This window comes from Puntigrus tetrazona, chromosome 13 (assembly GCF_018831695.1).
Source record: "Puntigrus tetrazona isolate hp1 chromosome 13, ASM1883169v1, whole genome shotgun sequence".
NCBI lineage: Eukaryota > Metazoa > Chordata > Actinopteri > Cypriniformes > Cyprinidae > Puntigrus > Puntigrus tetrazona.
Window position 1 is genome coordinate 24,666,803 of NC_056711.1, and position 21,994 is coordinate 24,688,796.

Consider the following 21,994-nt stretch of genomic DNA (forward strand, 5'->3'; position numbering starts at 1 on the left):
ACATCTTATTTTGTGTTCAACAAAATAAAGAAAGAAACAAATTAATTTGGAACAACTCCAGGGGTGAGTAAATGATGACAGGATTAGCATTTTGGAGTGAACTATCTCTTTAAATGTTCATTGCACCTTACAACAAATTAAATTCACTTTATTCCAAAAACATAATTTTACCTCCATCTAGTGGAGAAAATACAGTACTACCAATAACGACAGTTAACACTGCCCTCAAAAAGGAGTGTTGTAATAGCTTTTTGTCAGTCAGTCTATTTAAGAGGTACTATATTGTTAGGTGTAAAAATGCATAATGAGGTATGTAGGTATTTAGACACTGATTTGCCTGTATTAAATATTGATTGTAAAATGTAATCAACTAAAATGTGCCTGAGAGTGTGCATGCATGCATGCATGCATATTATATATATATATATATATATATATATATATATATATATATATATATATATATATATATATATATATATATATACACATACACACATATTTTATACAGGCTCAACAAAGTGTTCGCCACGATTTAGTCCATGGTGGAGTTCGCCCTGCTGGGCAGCGGCCCATGACATCTGTAAACTGCTGAACCGAGCTGCCCAGGTTCCTTTTGGATCTACCACCACCACCCCACCAAGACCATTCACTCGCTCCTTCATATACGTAAGGGCCAGGTCACCAGCTTCCTCTGGGGTCTTGCCTAGAGAATATAAAAAACACACACACTTAACTGAACCTGTACTAAATAATAATAATAAAATCAGTGGACTAAGAAGTACATGGTAGTATCTTTCTAGGTCTCTCTGCCAGATGTATATGACCATGTAATGCACAACAGGGAAACACATTTTCACAGGAATAGTTCACCCTAAAATGGTCATTTGCTAAATGTTTACTCACCCACAGTGCATCCAAGATTTAGATGTTTCTTCATCAAAAGAGATTTAGCATTGCTTGCTCATCGATGGAACTTCTGTATTGAATGGGTGCCATCAAAATAGGAGTCCAAACAGTTGATTAAAAAACATCTTGATAATCCACTATTTATCTATTCAACTACGGCCCGTTAATTAACATCTTGTGAAGTAAAAAGCTGTGCAAATCTGGCATTTTGACTCCAAACGTCACTTTTGGATAAAATATGAGTCCATAATAATGCTTCCTTTAGTGGAAAACGTCATTCCCCTACTTTCCTCCCACAGCTAAATCTGCAAGCTCTGTTCAGAACTGTCTTGGGCTGTTTTTACTTGCAATCGGGGGCATGATCTGTGCATAATTTTGTTCAAATTCAGACTAGATTAAAGCAATATTATGGACTTTTGTGTTAGATGGAAGACACTGGTAAAAATGTCTTGGTAGATTTTTTTTGATTGTAAGCTTTTTGCTTTACAAGCTGTTGTGATGGATTTGAGTTGTGCAGATTACTTGTAAATTTTTGTGATGTTTTTAGCAGTTATGACTCTCATTCTGATGGCACCCATTCACTGCAAAGGATCCATTTTTGAACAAATTCATACATCTTGCATGGGCTAAAGGTGAGTAAACTGTCTGCAAATTTTTCTTTTTGGTTGACTATATCATACCTTTAAATGATATGGTTTATAAGGATCAGATCTTAGGTGAGATCCAAATGAATCTTATTAACACCTGCCCATATAAACACACACACATAGCAGAGATCACCTCTGCTGCTTCAGCGAAAACACTTCCCGTTGCATTTCCACACACACAAGGCAAAAGCAGACACAGATGCCTTCAGCAAAAAACAAAGGCTAACCTAAACTATAACATACTGGCTAGGTAATGAGACCATGTTATGCGAAATGTCTTTCTGAGGATGTGCAGGGAAGTTAATCTTCACTTTACTGTTGAGACAGCTCTACACCTGTAAATGGTGCTGGAGGTGGTTTTATGTAAAGCATTGTATGAGACCGATTCAAATTACTCAGACCAATGAAGTGAATAATGTTTACCTAAACAGACTTGAGGTCAGGCATATTGATAAGGGCATAGATCTCCAGTTAATGTGTAGCTGCAGTATTTCAAGCTATTTATTCACTAAAATGTGCCAGGAATTGATTGCACAGCTAATCATGGGCACATGTGAACCACTCATATAAGTTCATGGCAATATACTTGTTGCTTCTAAATCAGTATTACAGTACAGACTGATTTATAGTCCAATATGCCACAATTCTATTGGCTATGCAGTAATAAAACAATAGAGTACAACTGTACAGTACACAGGAACAGCCAAATAACCTACTTTATATACAGTGATAATTCCGTCAAGTTAAACGTACTATAGCAATGGAATTATCATTCATTTCGATCCAATCGTAATGTGAAGCTCTTGCAATTGTGCCCAGTTATATATTATTACTCTACAGTTCCAGTAACCTTTTCTAGGAAGTATAGTTTTACTTTAACATGTTTGAATACAATCTAATGTGTTACAATTTAAGTTCCAATCCAAATCTAGTTGTAAGAGACAACTTGCTATTTTGTTCTGATCAACGTTTTCATTCCTTGTTCAGTATGTACTATACAGTGACAAATATGGAACACCACTTTCAAGATATTTATTAAAAAAATCTCTTAATGACTTTTTAGATATTGAGTTATTAAGTCTAAAACTTAAACTATATGGTTCAGTTTTAGAGATTTCAATTCAATACGGCTCCACTAGTAAATTTTTCAAATGTATACATTGTTAGTGGTCAAAACCCAAATGTGGGTCAAAAATATGATGCTACTTTTCTTTTAAAGAGGAATGTTTGAAGAACAAATAATGTTGAAACTAAGGATTGATCTCATTCACTTCTGTCAAAGCAGCTTGCTTTTGTAGCATAGTACCGGCGCAATTGTTCAGTTTCAGTTGATATAGCATAATATAAATATATAATATGCAACAAATATGGTAAATTTGTTATAATAAGAAAAAGGCAGCAAAGCTTTGTTTATTTTTCTTAAATAAGTTGTAACACATGCCTTGCTCCATGTGGAAGAGAATGAGTCTAGACAGCGTGACCTTCATGATAGCTTCCCCATGGCCTGTGGGTGAGACGGCCCCAATATTGTTATCTGCATAGCCCCCACACCCTGAGAATCAGAAGAAGAAACACAAATCCAAGTGAGATCTTTCCTATACACATTTTTACTCACTAAATCAGACAATACCTACTTTCCTGTTTACCCAGCTCAGTTTTTATCATTCGCTAGCGTGTATGTGTGGTGTGCTGAACTAGGATTAGATCTGTGGTTTGAATATTAACTCAGCAGGCAACAAGCTCCCATGAGCAGCTGAAAATTACACACATTCTTGCATGTCCAAAGGTCAGAGTTCAATCCCTGCCACATCAGCTGCCTAGTTTGTTTGTGAATGTGTGCGTAATTTTTCCAAAGACAGCCATTCGTAGGCTGCAACCTTGAAAAAGCCAACACTGGAGTTCTGTGGTGCAGATAAAACCAAGGCCCCTGACATACATTACAAAGCAGTTTGGATTTACCAACACACGGAGTGTCTCCCACACGACCCTCCATTTTATTTATCATTCCACCAGTGGATGTGGCACAAGCAATGTTCCCGTCTTTGTCCACAGCTACGGCACCAACTGTTCCCATCTTGCCCCTAAAACGCATGTATACAGAACAGCTTTACAAACACACACATGAACAGAATGTTTTAAATAATCTGTTAACAAAGGAATAGTTTATCAAAAGGAAAAAAAAATCTGATAAAGTAGAGAAACAGAAACAGCATGTTGTAATTGTAATTGTACTTACACTTGTATAAATAAATAATTCAGCTTTGCTATCACAGGAGAAATTGGACTTTAAAATATATATAAAAAAATACAATCTGATAATATTTCACAATATGACAGTTTACTCTTTAAAATAATGCAGCCTTGTTGAGTATAAGAGACAGCTAAAACAAATAATTTCTTGATCAGTAGTGTATATAATCTTTTGTGAAAGAAAGTCACACAGGTCTGAAGAAACTGATTGTAAACTATCCCTTTAACTATTGTTGCTAGCGACGTTTTCTTCTTAGTAGAAGTTCTAGACATTAGACATCTTATGCCAAAAACTTTATGTCAGCACTTTGTACCAGTTTTCATTACATAAAAGCTTTACATTTGGCATTCCACAGGGTTGGCATCTGGCTGCAGATTCTTCTTCCAGCGCATCTTGGCATAGTCTGTGATCAATGACTCCTCAGGCACTTCCGGTACACCCATGCTTCTGGCAAACTTAGAGGCCCCTTCAGCTGTCAGACACAAGTGTGTGGTCTCCAAATAAAGGACAGACATTATTTACATTCATACTTTGATTATTTTAAATGTTTGCAAAAAGCATCTGATAGCATATAGTGTATCTAACGCTTTTTGTTTTTAATCTAGGTAACTGTAGATTACTCAAAACTAAATTTCGCATGGTGGTTATACACAGCGTTTGGGAATATGCTATGCATTTTACAACAATACCTTCTCCATGACGAGCCTGGCAAGTTGCACTGGGTTAGCAATTCTTCGGACCGCTGAAACAGCTCCACTTTCTAGAGTCCTGCCATCCATTACAATTGCATCCATCTCCACCTCCCCATTCACATTTAGCACTGATCCCCGACCTATGACATACGGCATAACCCGACTTTTGTGCTTACCCTTAAAGTAGTATTAGGTATAAGGTGTGAAGTCAAGTATGATGAGTACCTGCATTGAATCTCGGGTTGTTCTCCATCAGGGCCACTGCTTCAACCACAGCATCCATGGCACTTCCACCTTTCTGGAGGATGGCATACCCAGTCCTGACTGCCTCCTTTACACCAATAGTAGAGAGTTCAGCTCTTTCTTTGGGAACATGACCAGCGCCTCCGTGCACCACCACTACAGGCAGCATAGCCGTCCACAAATACTTGATTGAGAATAATACTGAGAAGACAAATTTAGAAAAATAAATAAAAAGCAATATGCCACTCACAATCACGCTGATAGTTTAATTTAAACCTAATCATTTAAACCTATATCAGACCTAAAACACACATAAAATTATTCTTTAAGATGCATAAAGCTAAATTCTATACCCATTTGACCCTAAGATGCCCTACCCATATACATACACTAAGTACAATATATTTGTCAACAGTATTTCAAAAGGTGCAATCTACAACGTCAGAATAATGAATTGCTATACTGTCAGTAATTTACAATGACATGTCAAATTGCGTTACTCACTAATTTTACAGTCTGTAATCAGCCGTCATCAAATAAAGTGCCCCAATGTGAGTCATCCGGAACAGGGGTAAACATTCATCGCACTTAACTGATGACCAAATCTAAATACAGCGTTTTTGTAATTCTGTGCACCTGCCTACACTTGCATAAAATTAATAAGGATATTTAGCAGAGGATTCCTTACCAGATTAACGACTAACGACAAGAATACGCAAACACGGATAGCACATGTGCAGAAAAAAACCGAACGAACCTGTAGATGGTGTAACAGGGACAACAAATAAACCTGCTCCATATACGTCATTACAGCTACCAAACACCAAAATAAAAGTCCACTGCACCAGTCCTCACCGGAAAAAAACATGCAACCGGAAAAAATAAATAAATAAAAACGCTGAAATGTAATGTTACTTATTAATTGCAAGATTAATTATATATATTATCTCAAGTTTAATTCAGACAATTTATTTTAGAAAAAATATTTTTAATTTTAAATGGTAGCTAATTGCAACAGTAATGTTTTACAGCATGATTATTAAGTAGTTTTATGGTTACACAATTGCACGACTTGCACGAAATGGCAGAGCGACAGTTTTAGCAAATTGGGACATTACACGAGAGAATAATTAATATCTCACATAATCTCACATAAAAACGCAATCGCAATTTACTTTCACTGTTCACTTTTTAATATGATTTGTTACAGAAGGTACGCTACTGTAATTTTTCGTTTATACATGTTTGTGCAAATGTGTGAAATGTAAAGTTGTTTTAAATATAATATAAATATAAATATATATTTATTATTATTATTTTTTGTATTTTATTTTATTTTCAAAAATCATTAGGATATTTCCTACCAAATCAAAACTTTTTTTTGATTAGTAATATGCTAATTAAAGAACTTGATTTGCACAACTTTAAAGGCGATTTCTCTATATTTTTATTTTATTATTATTTTTTATTTTTTTATTGCATCCTCATATTTCATATTTTCAGACCTAAACTAGTTGTATCTCTCAGCCAAATACTCTCATGTCCTAACAAATTATAAATCAATGAAAAGTTTATTTATTCAGCTTTCATATGAACTCTCAATTTCAAATATTTAAACCTTCACTTTGCAGTCAGCAATTTGCAGTATACCTTTGTTTTTGTATTTTATCCACTCATCTGTTGCGTGCTGAATTTGTACTTGCAACACGCTGCTCTCAATTTCATCGGCGCATCTGCGCATAACCAGCGCGCTGTGATTGGAGAGCGAAAATGGGATGCTGTGCGCGCGTGCAGAGCCCCCATTCTCAAATGAGAGTGCACGCGGCGCGGCCGTCTCGAGGAGGCGTGCGCGCGCTCGAGGGGCTGCGGTCCCATTGACTATTCCGTCTCCCTGACAGCGGCAGCATCAGCAGCAGCGCGAGCTCGGAAAACAGAGCGCCGCGCGGACTCCGCCTTTGCTCCCATCATCCCGCCCGAGTGCCCGAGCACCGAGGCGGCTTCGGCAGCAAGCGCAAGACCCCCCTCGTCGACTCGCACTTATCCTCCGGATCAGATATGGACTACCCTTAACTGGACCTGGAGGGGAGAGGCAGGCGGGCGGGCGGGGGTGGGGAGAGAGACAGGAGAAAAAGCCGTATAGGAAGAGAAGCACAACCGTGGGTGCCCGCCGCAACGATGAACGGTTCGCCACGCTCGCGACAACCGCAGATAAGCCATCGGACTATGTCCTGAATAGCGGTTTACATAGCTGGGATTGTGCACCGATCTTACAGGGGTAAAATATGTCCGCCTCGGTGGGGCCCCGCGGCGGCCCTCGCCCACCCACAACGCAGAGCTCCATGCCCGATCTACCGGACCTCAGTCACCTCACCGAGGAGGAGAGGAAAATTATCATGGCTGTGATGATTCGGCAGAGGGAGGAAGAGGCAAAGGATGAGGCCATGCTCAAGTAAGACATCACGCTTCATAGGGAGCCTGCTTGTAGTATTTGTGCTGCTTCTGGAGACCAAAAGGCAAACAGCTTGTGATGGTTTCTGTAGGTGCATCTGTTTGCAATAGCCTACTAATAAAGCCATCAGGCTGTACGCCTGCACCTGAGCTTCTATGTGTGTGTGTGTGTGTGTGTGTGTGTATGTATGTATGTGTGTGTGACAGAGAGAGAGAGAGACAGAGTGTGTGTGTGGGTGGGTGGATGGATGAATCTGGCCATGTATGTCCACTTTCTCCATCCTTATGGACACCTGTTACGAGCACCGCTTGCGTATTTATACACATCCATATGAAACCGGCCTGTGTAATGAAAGGCCAGGTGACCGGTCACAGGTGTAGCTGTCGGAGAGAGAGGGGTGTGTCGACATGCGAGATATCCACAACTCGATGCATCCCGCTGTTTTACACCTCATCGTGCGATGGATTAGTTTCAGGCAGCACACATGTCATGTCACATTATTAGTTCATTTATTCGACACGTCACACGTTTTGTTTTTGAATAGGTTAGTGGACATTTTCCGCACTATTCGCCACCAGTGTCAGGATTCCTGCCTGGTCACGACAATATTTCCGTGCCTCGTCATCATGATCGTCAGAATCCTTAACCCATTCATTGAAATCTTCCCTGATTGTACTGTGAGCATAACTCACAGATTGAGTAGAAGCAGAAGTCATAGTTTTATGTGTTTTTTTTTCTTTTCTTGTTAGATCCACTTGATTATATTTTTTGCATTAATAATAACTTCATTTGTATAACAACAGTATTCACTTTACAGTAGAAAAAAGCCTTAATAAGTACATTAAATGAAAACCAGTATGAAAATAACAGATGTTTTCACGACAGACACTTTAGTTTACATGTAGGATGGTTTATAAAGTTTTATTCTGAATGGCTGTTTGTGGTTCTTCAGTGCTGTTCTCATGAGTGTGAAGATGTTTCTTGGCTTCCTGTCCACCTGCCATTTAGAAGCCATCATTGCTTATATTACATTAGTTGTTGGCCACCTTGAGATTTATGCATCTTAAATTGGTTCACTGAGAAGCTACAATCAATAACTTAACCACTTCTTGTCCTATATTACTCATAGGAAATAACCATGCAGTTATTTAATTTCTCAATCTTTGTATATACAATTTCTTTGTTACTTAACTCTTCTTGAAGAGAAATAAATAACAGCGTTTTCGATTAGGTCACAGGTCAAATGAACACTGAATTCAGCCTCATTTACCCAGTATTTCTCTTAGAAAGAAGCGAAAGATCGTCGAATTAGATCTGTGTGCTAATCTGTTTTAGTGTGCTGATAAACAACCTCTGATTTTTATTTTCTGTGTGTCACGAGGTGGATGTTTGAATCGGACAGTTCCTCACTCTCAGATTAACTTCTGTCCTGAAGCAGAAGCTAGAGGTCGACCTCACAACGCTTTTGAGGCATTCAGAAATACAACCATACTGTGCTAGCTTAAAGGCGTAGTTCACACAAAAATGAAAATTCTGTCATCATTCATTCATCTTTATGTCATTCCAAACCTGTATGGCTGACTTTTTTCCTGTGAAATATATATATATATATATATATATATATATATATATATATATATATATATATATATATATATATATATATACAAATGTTTTTGTAGTTTTTCATTTCTGCAGACGGAAACTTCATTTTTTTGCACGAGCTGTACTTTAAAAATAACGCTGCAGTATTGTTTACAAAAGGAGATGTTTTGTCTTTACGACTTCATTTTACGAAAATGCATGTTGGGTGAAGGTTGGTAATACCAGAAAAAGTTATTTAAAAAAAAAAAACAACTACTTTTTTTATGCATAAGAGCTGAGATTTATTTCTAAATGATTTCCTGTCACCGTCTAAAATGTGTTTGTTCGTTTTAGAGAGGAAAAACCCATACAAGCAAAAACGGTGAACCTGGTCGGAAACAAGAAACCACCTCAGCAGAACGACATCAGGTAAACGTCTCAGTCAAGTTTACATGCAGTAAGTTAATAATGGAGTTTGTTGTAAATAAATGATAGACATTATAGTGCAGTGTTTTTCAACCTTTTTGCTTCCATGGCCCTCTTTTGTCCAACATGGTATTTAAAGGTCCTCCTATTAAAGCTTTCTTTATGTTGTGATAAAAATAAACCAGAAAATCTCCATTTTGAGTGATATATTTAAGTGTTTTTTTTTCAAGTAAATTTGATTACTTCTAACACTTCCCCTCTGGAACTCTGCCTAGCCCATGATTGAGAACCACTGGTCTAATGGCTGTTGCCTTGTTATATTAGTCATTCTGTTTTCTGACTGTTATGACTGCAATTTCTATAAATGTCAGACAATGAGGTCTTGACAACACTGCCTCAAAATGTAGGAGTCATACATGAGAGTGAATGAAAGGTCAGGATTTACCTCAAGGAGGTGCCCTATACTGGTATTTTTGGGTTCGTGAAGAATGAAATCGGTGAAGTATAACTTAAAATGAGTGTAACATGTTGTGCATGCTGTTGTGCCATTCTTTAACGCTTTAAGTTACTGATTTATTTATTTCCGATTTTTTTTCATTGGGGTCATGCTGAAACTCCTGAGAGTGGCACTGTGTTGTAAATCAAATTTTTTTACAGTCGCATTATTATTATTTTTTCTTGCAAAAACACGAAAACAAATCCTGGCACCTGTGGTGGTGCTTTAGAGTGCTGACAGAGTAATATTTATGCTATGTTAAATTATTTATGCACACCAGTATTGCCCTGGTTCTCTCAGCTGCGGTGTTGATCGTATCAACAGATAGAGAACATCTCACTCCCACTCGCTTTTTCTGGTCTCTGGAGGGGTCAGAGGATCAAAAAGGCTTAGGATTATAGGGCAAGTTGGCCAAAACACATCTGTTTCTGTGTAGAGTCCCTGGATGGGGTCATTTGTGATGTCATCAGCCTGATCAAGAACTTGCCCCAGTAAAGTGCTGCAGTAATGATGTTTTTTTGTAGGCCAACCCAGAAGTTAGCATTGCCCTGGTTCCCTTAACAAAAACCCAACAGGATTTTTTTTTTTCATTGGATTTTGGAATAATGCAGACCAACATAAGTTTTTGATTCATACACATTTTGTTTATCATGATAGTCTTCACAAATAAACTCAACTTGAAGCCTGAATAAAATCAGTAGAAATAAAATGCTAACCGTAGGTTATAAGCGTGTGACTATGACAGCTCTTTAAAAAAAAATCATTTTCCCATAGCGTTGGCCACTTGTTAACATTCGCTAAAAAAATCACAAGAGCTATTACGGATATATTTTATGTGGTGGAATAAAAAATATCTTGAGCTTGAGTTTATTATTAAAATAAAAAAAATGTTATTGTGACTTTTTATCTGACAATTCAGTTTTTTCTTCTCACAATTGCGAGATACAAACTCATTATTTTTTTCTCATTTTCGAACAATTGTGAAATATAAACTTCAATTGCGAGTTATAAAGTCAAAATTGCAAGATATGAAGTTACTTGTGACTTTATATCATGCAGTTCAGAATTTTTTTCTCATAATTGTGACTTTACAACTCAAAATTGCAAGTTTGTAAAACGCAGTTCTGAGGAAAAAAGTCAGAACTGTGAGATTAAAAGTTGCAAGAATTTTTTTCAATTCAGTGGCGGAAAAGGTATTCCATACATTTTCGAGGTTTTGGCCCACGAAAATATACATCATCCTTGCAGCTATTGGCTCGAACCATTATCATTATTACTTCTGGACCATAAGAATATGCAGAATGTACTTGATTAGGTACACCTACCAGAGACTTATGGCCTAGAAATATTGTTGTTGAGCAAGGGATTTAGTAGATGGGGTGTATTTGAGGCAGGTCTATTCTGCTGAAGATCAAACAGAGAGTTGCTCTTATTGTAATCTTATTCTCTTGAGCCCCACTCCTCCTCTAGCCTGTGCTTCTGGCTTAGACACAAGAACTGACAAAAAGCCTTTAAAAAGAGGAGGAATACATGAATAGATAAATAATTAAATGCACAGGCATATCACACAGTAGTGGCTTTTAATAGCGCCCTAGTCCATACATTAGCACCCACTGGAGAACAAGCCTTCCGAATCCATTTGCTCTCACCCACCAGCAGGCCTCAGAAGGATGAGCTTGAGCTCACGGGTTGGCATGTGCTAAAGTCATGCTCCTAATTCTCCGGCTCCCACTCAATTACTTTCTCACTTGTTCAGGCAGTGGCCCGACTGCATTACCGAGTGTGTCTTTTGTAGGCCTCTGCATACAGATGCTGGAGTGGCTGTGGGTTTGATTGCTGTACGTTTTATATGACCTGCTCAAACTGAGCTGCTTAAACTGAATTATGCAGTTTAACTCTGAACCGCATTGGCATAATGCTAGCCAAACTTGAATATTTTACCTGTGTCATTTTTATTTTCTCTTTATTAAAGTGTACTAGTTAAATTGTAATAGCATGACCAGATAATGCTGAAAACCTTAGGATTAATATATATGTATATATATATATATATATATATATATATATATATATATATATATATATATATATATATATATGTGTGTGTGTGTGTGTGTGTGTGTGTATGTATATGTATATGTAAAGAAAACCCAAGGTGATAAATATAATAAAGAAAAACATATATAAAATATATTTGCATCCAAAACAAAAATAATAAAATCATTTCCAAATATGCAATTATATATCAGTCATCAGTACCTGGTTAGACAGATAGCATCTGTCTGAGGCAAAACTTTACTTTTCTCCATGTTTAATAAAAAAATGCTTACTATGCAATCAGATAATGAGCACTCTGAAACAAATGTTGTTTGAGTATTATAATTAAATGTATGAACAGACCCACATAAACATGTCAGCATATCCCGTTTAGAGTTAAATGCTGCTTTGAGGTGTGTGTGTGTGTGTGTGTGTGTGTGTGTGTGTGAAGGCTGTGTTTCTTCACAACAAGGAGAGTGGGGAGTCCATCTGTTCCTCCAGTTGGTTAACTGTGCTAGGACACACACACACACACACACTCACGCTCATTTCCTCACCAACTCACAAAAATATGCAGTCAAGCCGACAGGGACCCCTCACCATGCACTGTAATAATACACCCATACTTGTGCTGTGGTGTCAGCGACCCAGGCTGTTTAGAGCACAAATGTTTTGTTGGATAATGGGTCTGCTAGGGAAGTAAGACCTTTTAGCATAGAAACACATAAAAGTAAGGGGAATTACAGCTGGCATCTGTCGCCGTATTGCTGGAGAGTATGTTGTGAGCTGTTTACACACAAACCCGGAGTAGTAGGACTTTCCCAAAGCAGGGTCAGAGGGCACTTTTCTGCAGATTAGGTTATGTGATGCTAACAAAATCTCTCCTGACATGCTGCATCTTCTCATGGCATTACGTGGGACAAACTGTTAGGCTCTGTTTAGCGCATATGTCTTATATTCAGAAAATGAATGAATATGTCACTAAACCAATGTTTAAACTGTAAGGGAGATGATTAAATGACTGGAGAGATGGATTGAAGCTTCCTTTGCTGCCTGGCCGATATTTCCAGATAAACAATGTGTCATGATTGTTCCCGCCAACCCTCCTGTGAGAATTTGTCCCATGGAGAAAGCCAGTATGTAGCATGTGTAGGCATGCCGGGACATTTTTTTATCCCTGCACCTCCACTCGTTTCTTAGTAATTTGATTTCTAACTTTGTCTATCCTCAGATGAATTGTGTTTTCAGTAAGATCTTCTGATGCTCATCAGTTTTGGTCTAGGGCAAGACCTGTGAGAGCTTTTGGAAGTTGATGGAAAAGTCTTTAGAAATGTCAGTCCATAATGTTATTCCAGAAACAAGTGAGCTGCCTATTTATACTGCATTTTAAGGCATAAAATATTTTATTATTTTAAGGCTAAATATAAATATAACGTGCATGTTGCAGTAACAACATTGATGGTTATGTTATGATTTCTGAATGAACAGTGTTTAGAATTAATGGGTTGAGTGAATGATTCACTGATTCATTTAGAATGATAAGTCACTTATTTTGTTCCTGAATGAATCAGGGTTTTGAATGAATCATCTGAATGACAGTTCCAGTGACTCATTAATAAAGTCACTTGTCACCACCTACTGGTGTAACAATGTAACCTGCAAAAAGACCACCTCACCATAGATATCTGAATTGAGAATGAAACATCCCTGTTGAAATGTATACCATTAATCCTGAAACGCCAGTTAGTAAGCCAATCAAATTTGACGATTGGAATTAACTTTTGCATAATTATATTTAATTCTGTACCAAATATATTTATGCACAACGTAGTGGTTGTCAGAATGTAGTTATGCAGTTGCTGCAGTGTGCTGATGAATTTTTTTTTCGACAGGTTGGTTTCTAAGTGGTTGTTTACTGAGAAAAAAAACACATCTTGTCTTGGGAAAAAAGACTTTTAGAGTTTTAGAGGCAATAGTACGTCATCTCAATATAAATTAATATCACTTGTTTTATTGTTAGGTTGTTACTTATGCAGGCAGTAAACTTATCTCCACTACCTCAGAAGTTTGTTTCAGAAGAATGAGTCATGTAAAACTGTAGACAATTTGCAAACAAAAACAGACACTAAGCTCCACAACTGTGGTGAACTGTCAGCTTTGAGTTGTCTTTTTACCCCGTCTGCTTCTTCTGTCGGTCGTATGTTTTTTTTTTTTTTTAATTAGCAGAGTCTTCAGTTAGTCAGTCAGTCAGACAGTCAGTCAGTGAAGTGTGGCACCAACACCTGGAGCTTCAGTTACACAGCACTCCCGTGGAGGAATGTGCATTTCGGTTTGTTCTGTAGGCCCTGTTCTCTCTCTTTTTTCCCCGGCAGAGTGTCACTTTCCTCAAGCATCATCAGTATTACTCCTGAGCTGGCCAAAAAGCTGTGGCTCTGTGTTCCTTTTGCATCAATGATTTTTTTAATCGCCCAGAGAGAAGATGTGTGTGTGCTTTTATGCATCCATGCATTTGTGTAAAAACAGCACGAGCAGATAATGCATGGCCTGATTTGAAAGTAACGTCATTGACGTGTTCAGCCAACAGCACGTGTGAGGCAATCAGATCCACAGCCATTTTTTGCCCCGGGTCGTGTGAATTCCGGAGGGTTTTTGCGAGGACCATGATGTCTTGGATGAGGGGAGTGGGTTGTCTATTTATAGATGTGTTTTGTTTTAATGACATGGCTGCTGCTCGTGCGGATGGGCATATGGATGTTTTTTCCTCTTTTTTTCTCTCGTTGCTTATTTTCACCAGCCCACATGGGACTGCTCCATCTGAGAGTGGATTCTGTCAGAGATTTACGGTCTGTCTGAGCAGCTCTGCTATTGAAGAGTGTCCGTTGTAGGTTTCACACATCATTCATGCGCTACTGCCCAGTCAGTCACTTTCACGCAGGGTTACTGCATATTATACAAGAGTTACTTCTGGTCCTGTCATTTGATTGGCTGGGAATGTTGATATTTAGACAGTACTGAGATGCTTCACCGTTTGTGTCACTTTACATCTTTCAGAAACCAGAATTGCTCTTTACACCTTTATGCTCAAATTGATTATTTTCGGATTGGTCTATCCTTTAAATGTATACAATAGGACTTGGAAAGGAATTGTCATGGCTTCTATATAAGAGATAAAACGTTTGGCAAGATATAGAGTGCATTATATGATCCAAAGGAAAAAATAAGGTTAGGAGGGTAGGAGGAGAGAGTTTTTTTTACTGATTCATCCTGATCAGGGGCAAGAAGACAATCAATTAAAAAAGTAATTAATTGTACTGTACTGTATTACATGTAAGTTGTACAGAAATAAATACAGTTTAATATACAAAAACATTCAAAAGGCTGTGGTAATTTTTATTATTTTGTAATATTTTTATTTATCAAGGATGCATTAAACGAATCAAAAGTGACCGTAAAGGCACTTTTAATGTTATAAAAGATTTCGATTTAACATAAATGCTCTTTTGTGTGCTTCTATTCTTCAAGTAATCCTAAAAATAATTTTCACAGTTTCCACAAATATATTGCTAAAAAAATGTTTATTGAACACCAAATCAGTAGAATTGTGTGACATTGAAGACTGACTTAATAACTGCTGATAATTCAAATTTGCCATCACTGGAATAAATTACATTTTACATTATATGACATTATACATTGTATTTATGAACATGAGAGACTATTCGAAGAATCTTTAAAAAACATACTAACATTGTACTTTTGAGTGGCAGTCAATACATCATATGACCTTTCCCTTAATTCAGGTCTAGGGGTTCTTTAGGGTTTTTTGCTCTTTGTATTCACTATAAAGCAAACATCTTAAATCAGATTATTCAGAAATGAAAAACAGTATACTTCTCCTCCGAAGTTACAATTTAATGTCTGTAGCACAAATGTGAGATAAACACAGAATTTTAAGTTTTATTCAGTACCTAACATCATATATGATTTAATGGTTATGTAAAGGTACAAATAAAGGTTTGTATGTCTGTATGAGTCTGCAAGGCCTTAACAGCCTGATCTGTACCTCTAACACACACAAGGACCCAACTATTGCTCCACTTTAACTTTAGCAGCTTATTAGTGTGTCTTGAGGCATATTTGAGTGTCAGAGTGCAGCAGCAGTGATATCCCTTCCATCTCCTCCTTCATGTGTCTCTCAGCAGAAAGGAGAAAATGTCATTAGCAAGGCCTGGAGGCTCCTCTTTCCTGCTCACAGACTCGCTCTCTCTGTAATGTCCTCTACCTGCTCCGCAGGGTTAAACCTTGGACTCATGGGATGGCTTGGGTGACAACCTGACTCAGAGTGGAAGCACTGGGAAGCCCGTTGTCCTTAAGGGCTGTAACCATGGTGTCATGTACCCAAGGAGCGCTCACAAGCTATAAAGACTTTATATAGATGCACCCTTAGGTTTTCTGGTGTGTTTTCCGTCAGTCTCAAACACTTTTATGTTTTTTGGAGTCTGTATAAGGGAAATTGTGGCCTCAGGCTTACGACATATTTTGAAATCACCACTGAGCTTATTAACAAAGCCTGTGTAGACATTTGGGTAAAAGGACTGAGCAGGTATGAAGTTAGCAAAGCAATTAAGCAACTGCAACACCTGACAGAGCAGAAAAATGGTAGCATGGTAGCAAGTGACACAGTGTGCCTTGATTGATGCATATAATATAGCATAAAAGAAAAACAAAACAATAAAGAACAACACAGATAAAGTGAGATGATAAATGCATCTTTTCAAAGTGCCAGTTTACAGACCAATGAATACACAGTACAGCTACATTGAACCAAAATAAGCAATAATGCTGATGCATGCTGCTAAGACTAACTGTTTAAAAAAAATTTTGTTACTTAAAAATTATTATTTCTAAAAAGGTAAGTAAAATCTAAACTGCCTTGCCATCAGACAATTCGAAAACAGCATATGCTTTTTAGGTAATACACCCCAAAATTAAAATTTTGTCGTTCATGTCATTCCAAACCCATAAGACCTTTTTTCATCTTTAGAAAACAAATTGAGATATTTTTGATGAAATCGGAGAGCTATCTGACCCTCCATAGACAGTAATGCAACTGAAATGTTCCCAGGTCCAGAAACTTAGTAATAACTGAACATTGGTAAAAAAAAAAAAGTCCATAAACACTGACATCAGTGGCTCAACATTTACTTAACCATTCTTCTGCATTTTAGAGAGTACTTAAGAATATACTTGACATAATAAGCCTTGTTTACATTTGAGGGTAAAGATAGCACATAAACATAATTGCATAATAAGCCTTGTTTACTCTTGAAGACATAACTCAAGGAAGAAGAATGGTTGAGTAAATTTTTAAGTGAATCTTTTGGCCGGTTGCATTGTTATGCCACGAGGTAGTTATTTGACTGTCAAATAAATAGGTCATTTGAATAAATTCAGTGAACCTCTTCGTTAAAACGAGTGTAATCAATTTATACAGTATTACAATTATGCATTCATTCAGACTGGAATCAAGTGGTGTTTTTATTAGATTCATTGAATCATTTAGGATTTGTTCAAAAAGATTGACTCATTCAGAAAATAAGGGACTTTTTTTTCCAAAATGAACCATTTACTCTAAAGATTTGTTAAAAACACTGGTCCATTCAGTAAAGCTAATGCTGTTACTCAGAGATGCCTAATCTTTAATTCTGTAGATTTTTTTTCAACTATGTTTGTCAGAGATTTAAAATATGCAACCTAACTGTCGATATTATATCTTGAACGTAAGTTATTCAATATAAACTTGTTGTTTATTGAACCGTTGGTCTTCATGTGGATGTGGTCCGGTGTAAACGCAGTGGCTGGACTTATATTGTGTGCATGTGTGTGTTTGCTGGCATGGGTTCTGCTCAAACTGGCTGCTGCCATGTTTTATATAAAGCCAACTGGTGCTTCATGTGCGTTTGTGTGTATTTGCACAGCTTGTGTTTACATGCGTATGTATATGTGTGTGGTTAGCATCATGCTATAGCCTGGTGTGTGTTTAATGCTGAGCCTCCACTGGGCTGTGCTGGTCCTGTGTAGATGCACAGCCAGGCCATATGGATACCTTTATCAGGAGATCCCAGCATCCACCACTCCACTGCAACAGCTACTGCACATATTCTCCATCTGTTTCTTTCTTCCCACTTCTCTCCCCCCGCATCCCTCCATCTCACACCTCCCTTCCTCCTCCAAGCCACTCTAATCTGTTTGTAAAAGGGTAATTCGCAGCAGGGTAAAAATAGACATCATCATCATCTCATGTACCACCCTAATTAACGACAGGTCTCTATTTTGCCGGGGGGCTTTAAAGGCCGACAGGTTTATTAAGTGTTTTCATGAGGTTTGTTAACTGAAACACTAGCCGGTCAAAGCTAATGCGAGTGTCACGAAGACTGTTTAAGGGGAAAAAGTAATGAGTTGGATTATTGACAGAGGAGAGTGGCCACTTGAGTTGATGCCTCAGTAAACCCTACTAAGCTCACACATTTATTTCTGTCTCCCTTTCCCGGTTATTATTTTCTGTCTTTGTCGAGTACAAGCTTTCAAGTTCACATTCATTACTACATTTACTGTAACCCCTGGTAAAAAAAAAATGTTATCATATCTTTACTCCTTTCAGTTCACTTTCTCGCTCTATGTCCCTTGCTTGTGAATTTGAAGCTCAACTCCATTCATTATTAAAGGGATGGTGTCTAAACGGCACAGAGTTGCTGCCGTCACCAGGGTGTTCTGGGAAATGTTATTGTCCTGGTGCCACTGTACAGCTCCTCCGCTAAGCTCAAATGTGAATGAAAAGGCCTGCTGATTAGGACAGTTACACTGTTGTTGGAAACGGAGTGTCTTGAAAAACGTTTTTAGCATTTATACCTAAGAACAAAGCAATGTTCGTGTTTTTTACACACACACACACACACACACACACACACACACACACACACACACACACACACACAGTTTTAAACTGTGAGCTGTTTAGGAAGTCCATCCAAAGTTTTAGTTGTCATTTAATGCCCTCGTGTCGCTCCAAACAATCTCTTTTTTTATGTTGTTGAAAAGAAAAGAAGACATGTTTAAATTTTACAAAGTTGTAAGCAATTGTAGTTGTTGCTTTGTTTCAGAATTTAGAAAAATGTAAGCCTGAAAAAAAAAGAAAAGAAAAGAAAAATCCTAATATTGTAAACCTGCATTGCCATAGGAGCCTGGGATTATCAGTGACAAATGTATTAATATTTAATTTTTAATTAAAATGATTATATTCATTATTATAGAAATGATTACATTATTAAAAACACATGACTCAGGGTTCATTTTTTATGTGTCTTTTTTCTTCTTACTATTATAATAGTACAATTGCATTTTAAAAAAGTGAGCAACGCGGGCTTCAAAATGTCTCCATTTAGTGCAAGAAAGGATTTTTTCCGAAAGTGGAATGACATGAGGATGAGCAAGTAATGGCAGGACTGTCATTGTGAACTATCCCTTTAAATATCACAGTTCTGTATTCATGTACCAGCTGCGGAGTTCCACTCGCTCACAGTAGAGGCTCTTGACAGCAAAAAGCTCTTAGTTACAAAGGGCTAGAAAGGAACCCCATTAGGGAATCTGTGAAGGGGATTGGAAACTTCCTTGTGAAAAAAAGGAAGTGCAATAATAAACGGGCAAAAGACAAGAGGGTGAATGAAAGAATACTATAGTTAGCTATGGCTGGATTACCAGACGTTAGTGTTACTGTACCCTTAAGAGCACAGAGAGGACATAACATCTCTCCCTCGACTCTCTGCTGCATCTCCAGTTTGGCATAATGAGGACACCGCTGTACACTTGCTTCTCTCTACCTGTCCTATGGGAGGCAGCGGCTGGTCATGTGACGTGCACAACACTCCTCTGTGTGCTCATCATTTTTGTCATGTGACCTTCTCTATGTTCTGTGCCATCTAGTATCTCCACTGGACGTGTGATTAAGAGCACTGATATCATAATGCAATATTTCATATATAAATGCAAATTTCCTTTAACCCTAATACACACAATGCAGTGTTGTAACTCAAAAAACACCCATAAAACGTAATACAGAAAATTAGTACATTTAATTTGCCCACTATTAAGGTCTGATGCAGAATACGCATGACAGGGGAATAGCTCATTAACACTGTGAAAGAGGAAAATTAAAAACTTTCTGCACAGCTTTTTTGATTTTACTCAGCTTTGACCAACTTGTTCACTCAACAAAAGTTGTGTCTCACACTTTATTATCTTGAATCTTGAATTTATTTATTTTTTCAGTTTTTTGAAAAAAGTTTGTTTACAAACCACAGGCATGTAAGTTATTATAATAAATAGACAATGCTGTTTAAATTTGCACAATATAAAATATCCAGAAAATGGGCATATGGCAATGTTTGAACATAGTCTATGCCTCAAAACTAGACACACTAACCTCAAGAATGGTGGCAATCAACAAATGTTAAAAAAATTACCCTTTACATCACAGTACAACAAATAACTAAAAATAAAGATAAAACAACAACAAAAAATGCAATTAGCAAGTGAAATTAAACAATAATCCAATAACGGCAACTACATAGTTTATTCATGCTGCAATGCATGCTGGAAACTCACAAAACCTTAACATTTCAACAATATGAAATATCACGTTTGACTGCTAGGGACAACATTTGGGTTAATTTTGTTGGTCTGACAAGAGTTTTTATGTAGATTAAAAAATAATTTTTTGAGAGACTCAACAAAGGTTTCATAAACTGAAAAATGTGAAGTGTGCATTTTTTAAATTGTATGATAACAAAAAATTACAAATGTAATTTCACAGTGCAATTTTTTATTGTTATTCATGGTATTTGATCATGTTCTGTGGTGAAAATTACATTCCACATTATTTTAATAAAGTGCCAGAATCAAATTACAGTCTGCTTGGAAATTAAATATATCGCTCACATTTTATCTCAAGCATGATGTTCACTTCTGTGTCTCAAAGATAACCAAATAAAAACCTGTAAGATTGAAAGTTTAGGTCTAGAATAAAATAAATGATGAAATCGATATAATAAAACTATCAAATCTAAGCATAAAAGATATTTGAAGAGCAGCGAGTCATTTAAAGTATTAAAAAAAATGAAGACGAACTAACTGACTATGTTTGTCTTTAAGAGAAAACCATGAAACCTAAAACAAATCTAAACATGAAAGAGTGAGGCGTCAAAGGTTTTAAGAACAGCACAGTCAAGTACTTAAAGCAGAGCGTGAGCGAGAACAGCAGAGGTCTTGCTTGAATATGCTTGTGTGTGCGTGTTTATCTAGAGCGCTTAAGAGAGGAAAAACTAGCTAAAATCAGGCCGTTTTCAGAAAGCACCGTTGCAAGCATGTGAAATGAAGAAGGAGGAGACACAATGCTGCCGAAATGCGGGAGGGAAACGGCTCCGTAGCCTTGCCACATGGCTGGTCTGTGGGGTTAGCAGGGGGCAGCGCTGTCAACACTCTCCTCGGTGGGGAAGTTCCGGTGGAGGCAGGACTCAGCCACGGCACTGCTCGTGGTACCATATGGTGCCACTCAGAGGATGGCAACCCCCATCCTCAGCCTCAGCGCCTGACTGAGTAGAAGTAATGGCAAACTGTACTAGAGCCAGTCCTGAAGAGCCACAGCCAACAGACACATTGAGGCCGGACCTTGAGCATCCACGACGTTGCCTTGGATAATTGTCAAAACCGGATATTTAAGCAGTATGAGACAGAGTGGGAGCAAACTGTGAGGAGGAAGTCAGTGCTATAAAATAATTTGTGGAAATGACTTTGAGCTTAAAATTTTTTTTTTTTTGTATAGGAAACAAGGCAATCAATGATTGAATGTTTTTTTTTTTAGCCTTTTGTTCCTTGACTCATGGATGCACAGTATATAATTAGCAGTTTGGTTTTCAGATTATTTTTAATTTATTGTTGTCTGTTTATATAATGCATATTGGATGTTTATTTATACATGCTTATTTAGAGAATCTTTAAAAACACTAATAATGTAATAGTGCTGTTAAAAGTAAGCAATTTTCATATGTTACGTCATAATGTTTTGATGCCTAGCTTTTCAGCTTTTAAACAATCGATTAAGTGTTTTATTTTTATTGAATTTAGACAAAAAGTTATAGAACTTTTATACTGGGCATTTTTTGATCATCAGCTAAATAAAGAATGATTACTGCATTATTATATGAC

At 37.3% G+C, this 21,994-nt stretch overlaps 2 protein-coding genes across 12 annotated transcripts in view; one reads left to right on the forward strand and one right to left on the reverse strand.

Moving 5' to 3' along the window:
- Positions 1-502: 502 nt before the first annotated feature.
- asrgl1 (asparaginase and isoaspartyl peptidase 1) lies at positions 503-5,532 on the reverse strand. 2 transcript variants are annotated; one of them, XM_043254555.1, is made up of 7 exons: positions 5,431-5,532; positions 4,725-4,943; positions 4,497-4,639; positions 4,147-4,301; positions 3,516-3,637; positions 2,998-3,108; positions 503-706 (listed from the first exon to the last, which is right to left on the reverse strand). In XM_043254555.1, exons 2-7 carry the CDS (start codon positions 4,909-4,911, stop codon positions 504-506), a joined length of 921 nt encoding a protein of 306 aa, XP_043110490.1. In that variant the 5' UTR covers positions 4,912-4,943; positions 5,431-5,532; the 3' UTR covers position 503. The 2 variants fall into 2 exon arrangements, with proteins under 2 accessions (XP_043110490.1, XP_043110489.1); XM_043254554.1 differs by lacking the exon at positions 5,431-5,532 and adding an exon at positions 5,247-5,393.
- A 1,018-nt stretch (positions 5,533-6,550) lies between these two features.
- LOC122356515 (regulating synaptic membrane exocytosis protein 1-like) overlaps positions 6,551-21,994 on the forward strand; it is a 60,646-nt gene continuing 45,202 nt past the window's right edge. For 5 of the 10 annotated variants that reach the window (XM_043255272.1, XM_043255273.1, XM_043255274.1 and 2 more), the window contains exons 1-2: positions 6,552-7,191; positions 9,130-9,204. In XM_043255272.1, coding sequence (XP_043111207.1) covers positions 7,025-7,191; positions 9,130-9,204 — 242 coding nt within the window. In that variant the 5' untranslated portion in view covers positions 6,552-7,024. The other 5 variants (XM_043255267.1, XM_043255268.1, XM_043255266.1 and 2 more) reach the window with 4 other exon arrangements.

Bases quoted from the DNA above. Each gene is read 5' to 3' on its own strand.
- asrgl1 (XM_043254555.1), bottom strand. From the start codon at position 4,911: ATGCTGCCTGTAGTGGTGGTGCACGGAGGCGCTGGTCATGTTCCCAAA. The intron at 4,640-4,724 runs GTACTCATCATA...CGTATGTCATAG, and splicing joins CAACCCGAGATTCAATGCAG to GTCGGGGATCAGTGCTAAAT. The intron at 707-2,997 runs GCATGTGTTACA...TATATTCTCTAG, and splicing joins TCTCTTCCACATGGAGCAAG to GCAAGACCCCAGAGGAAGCT.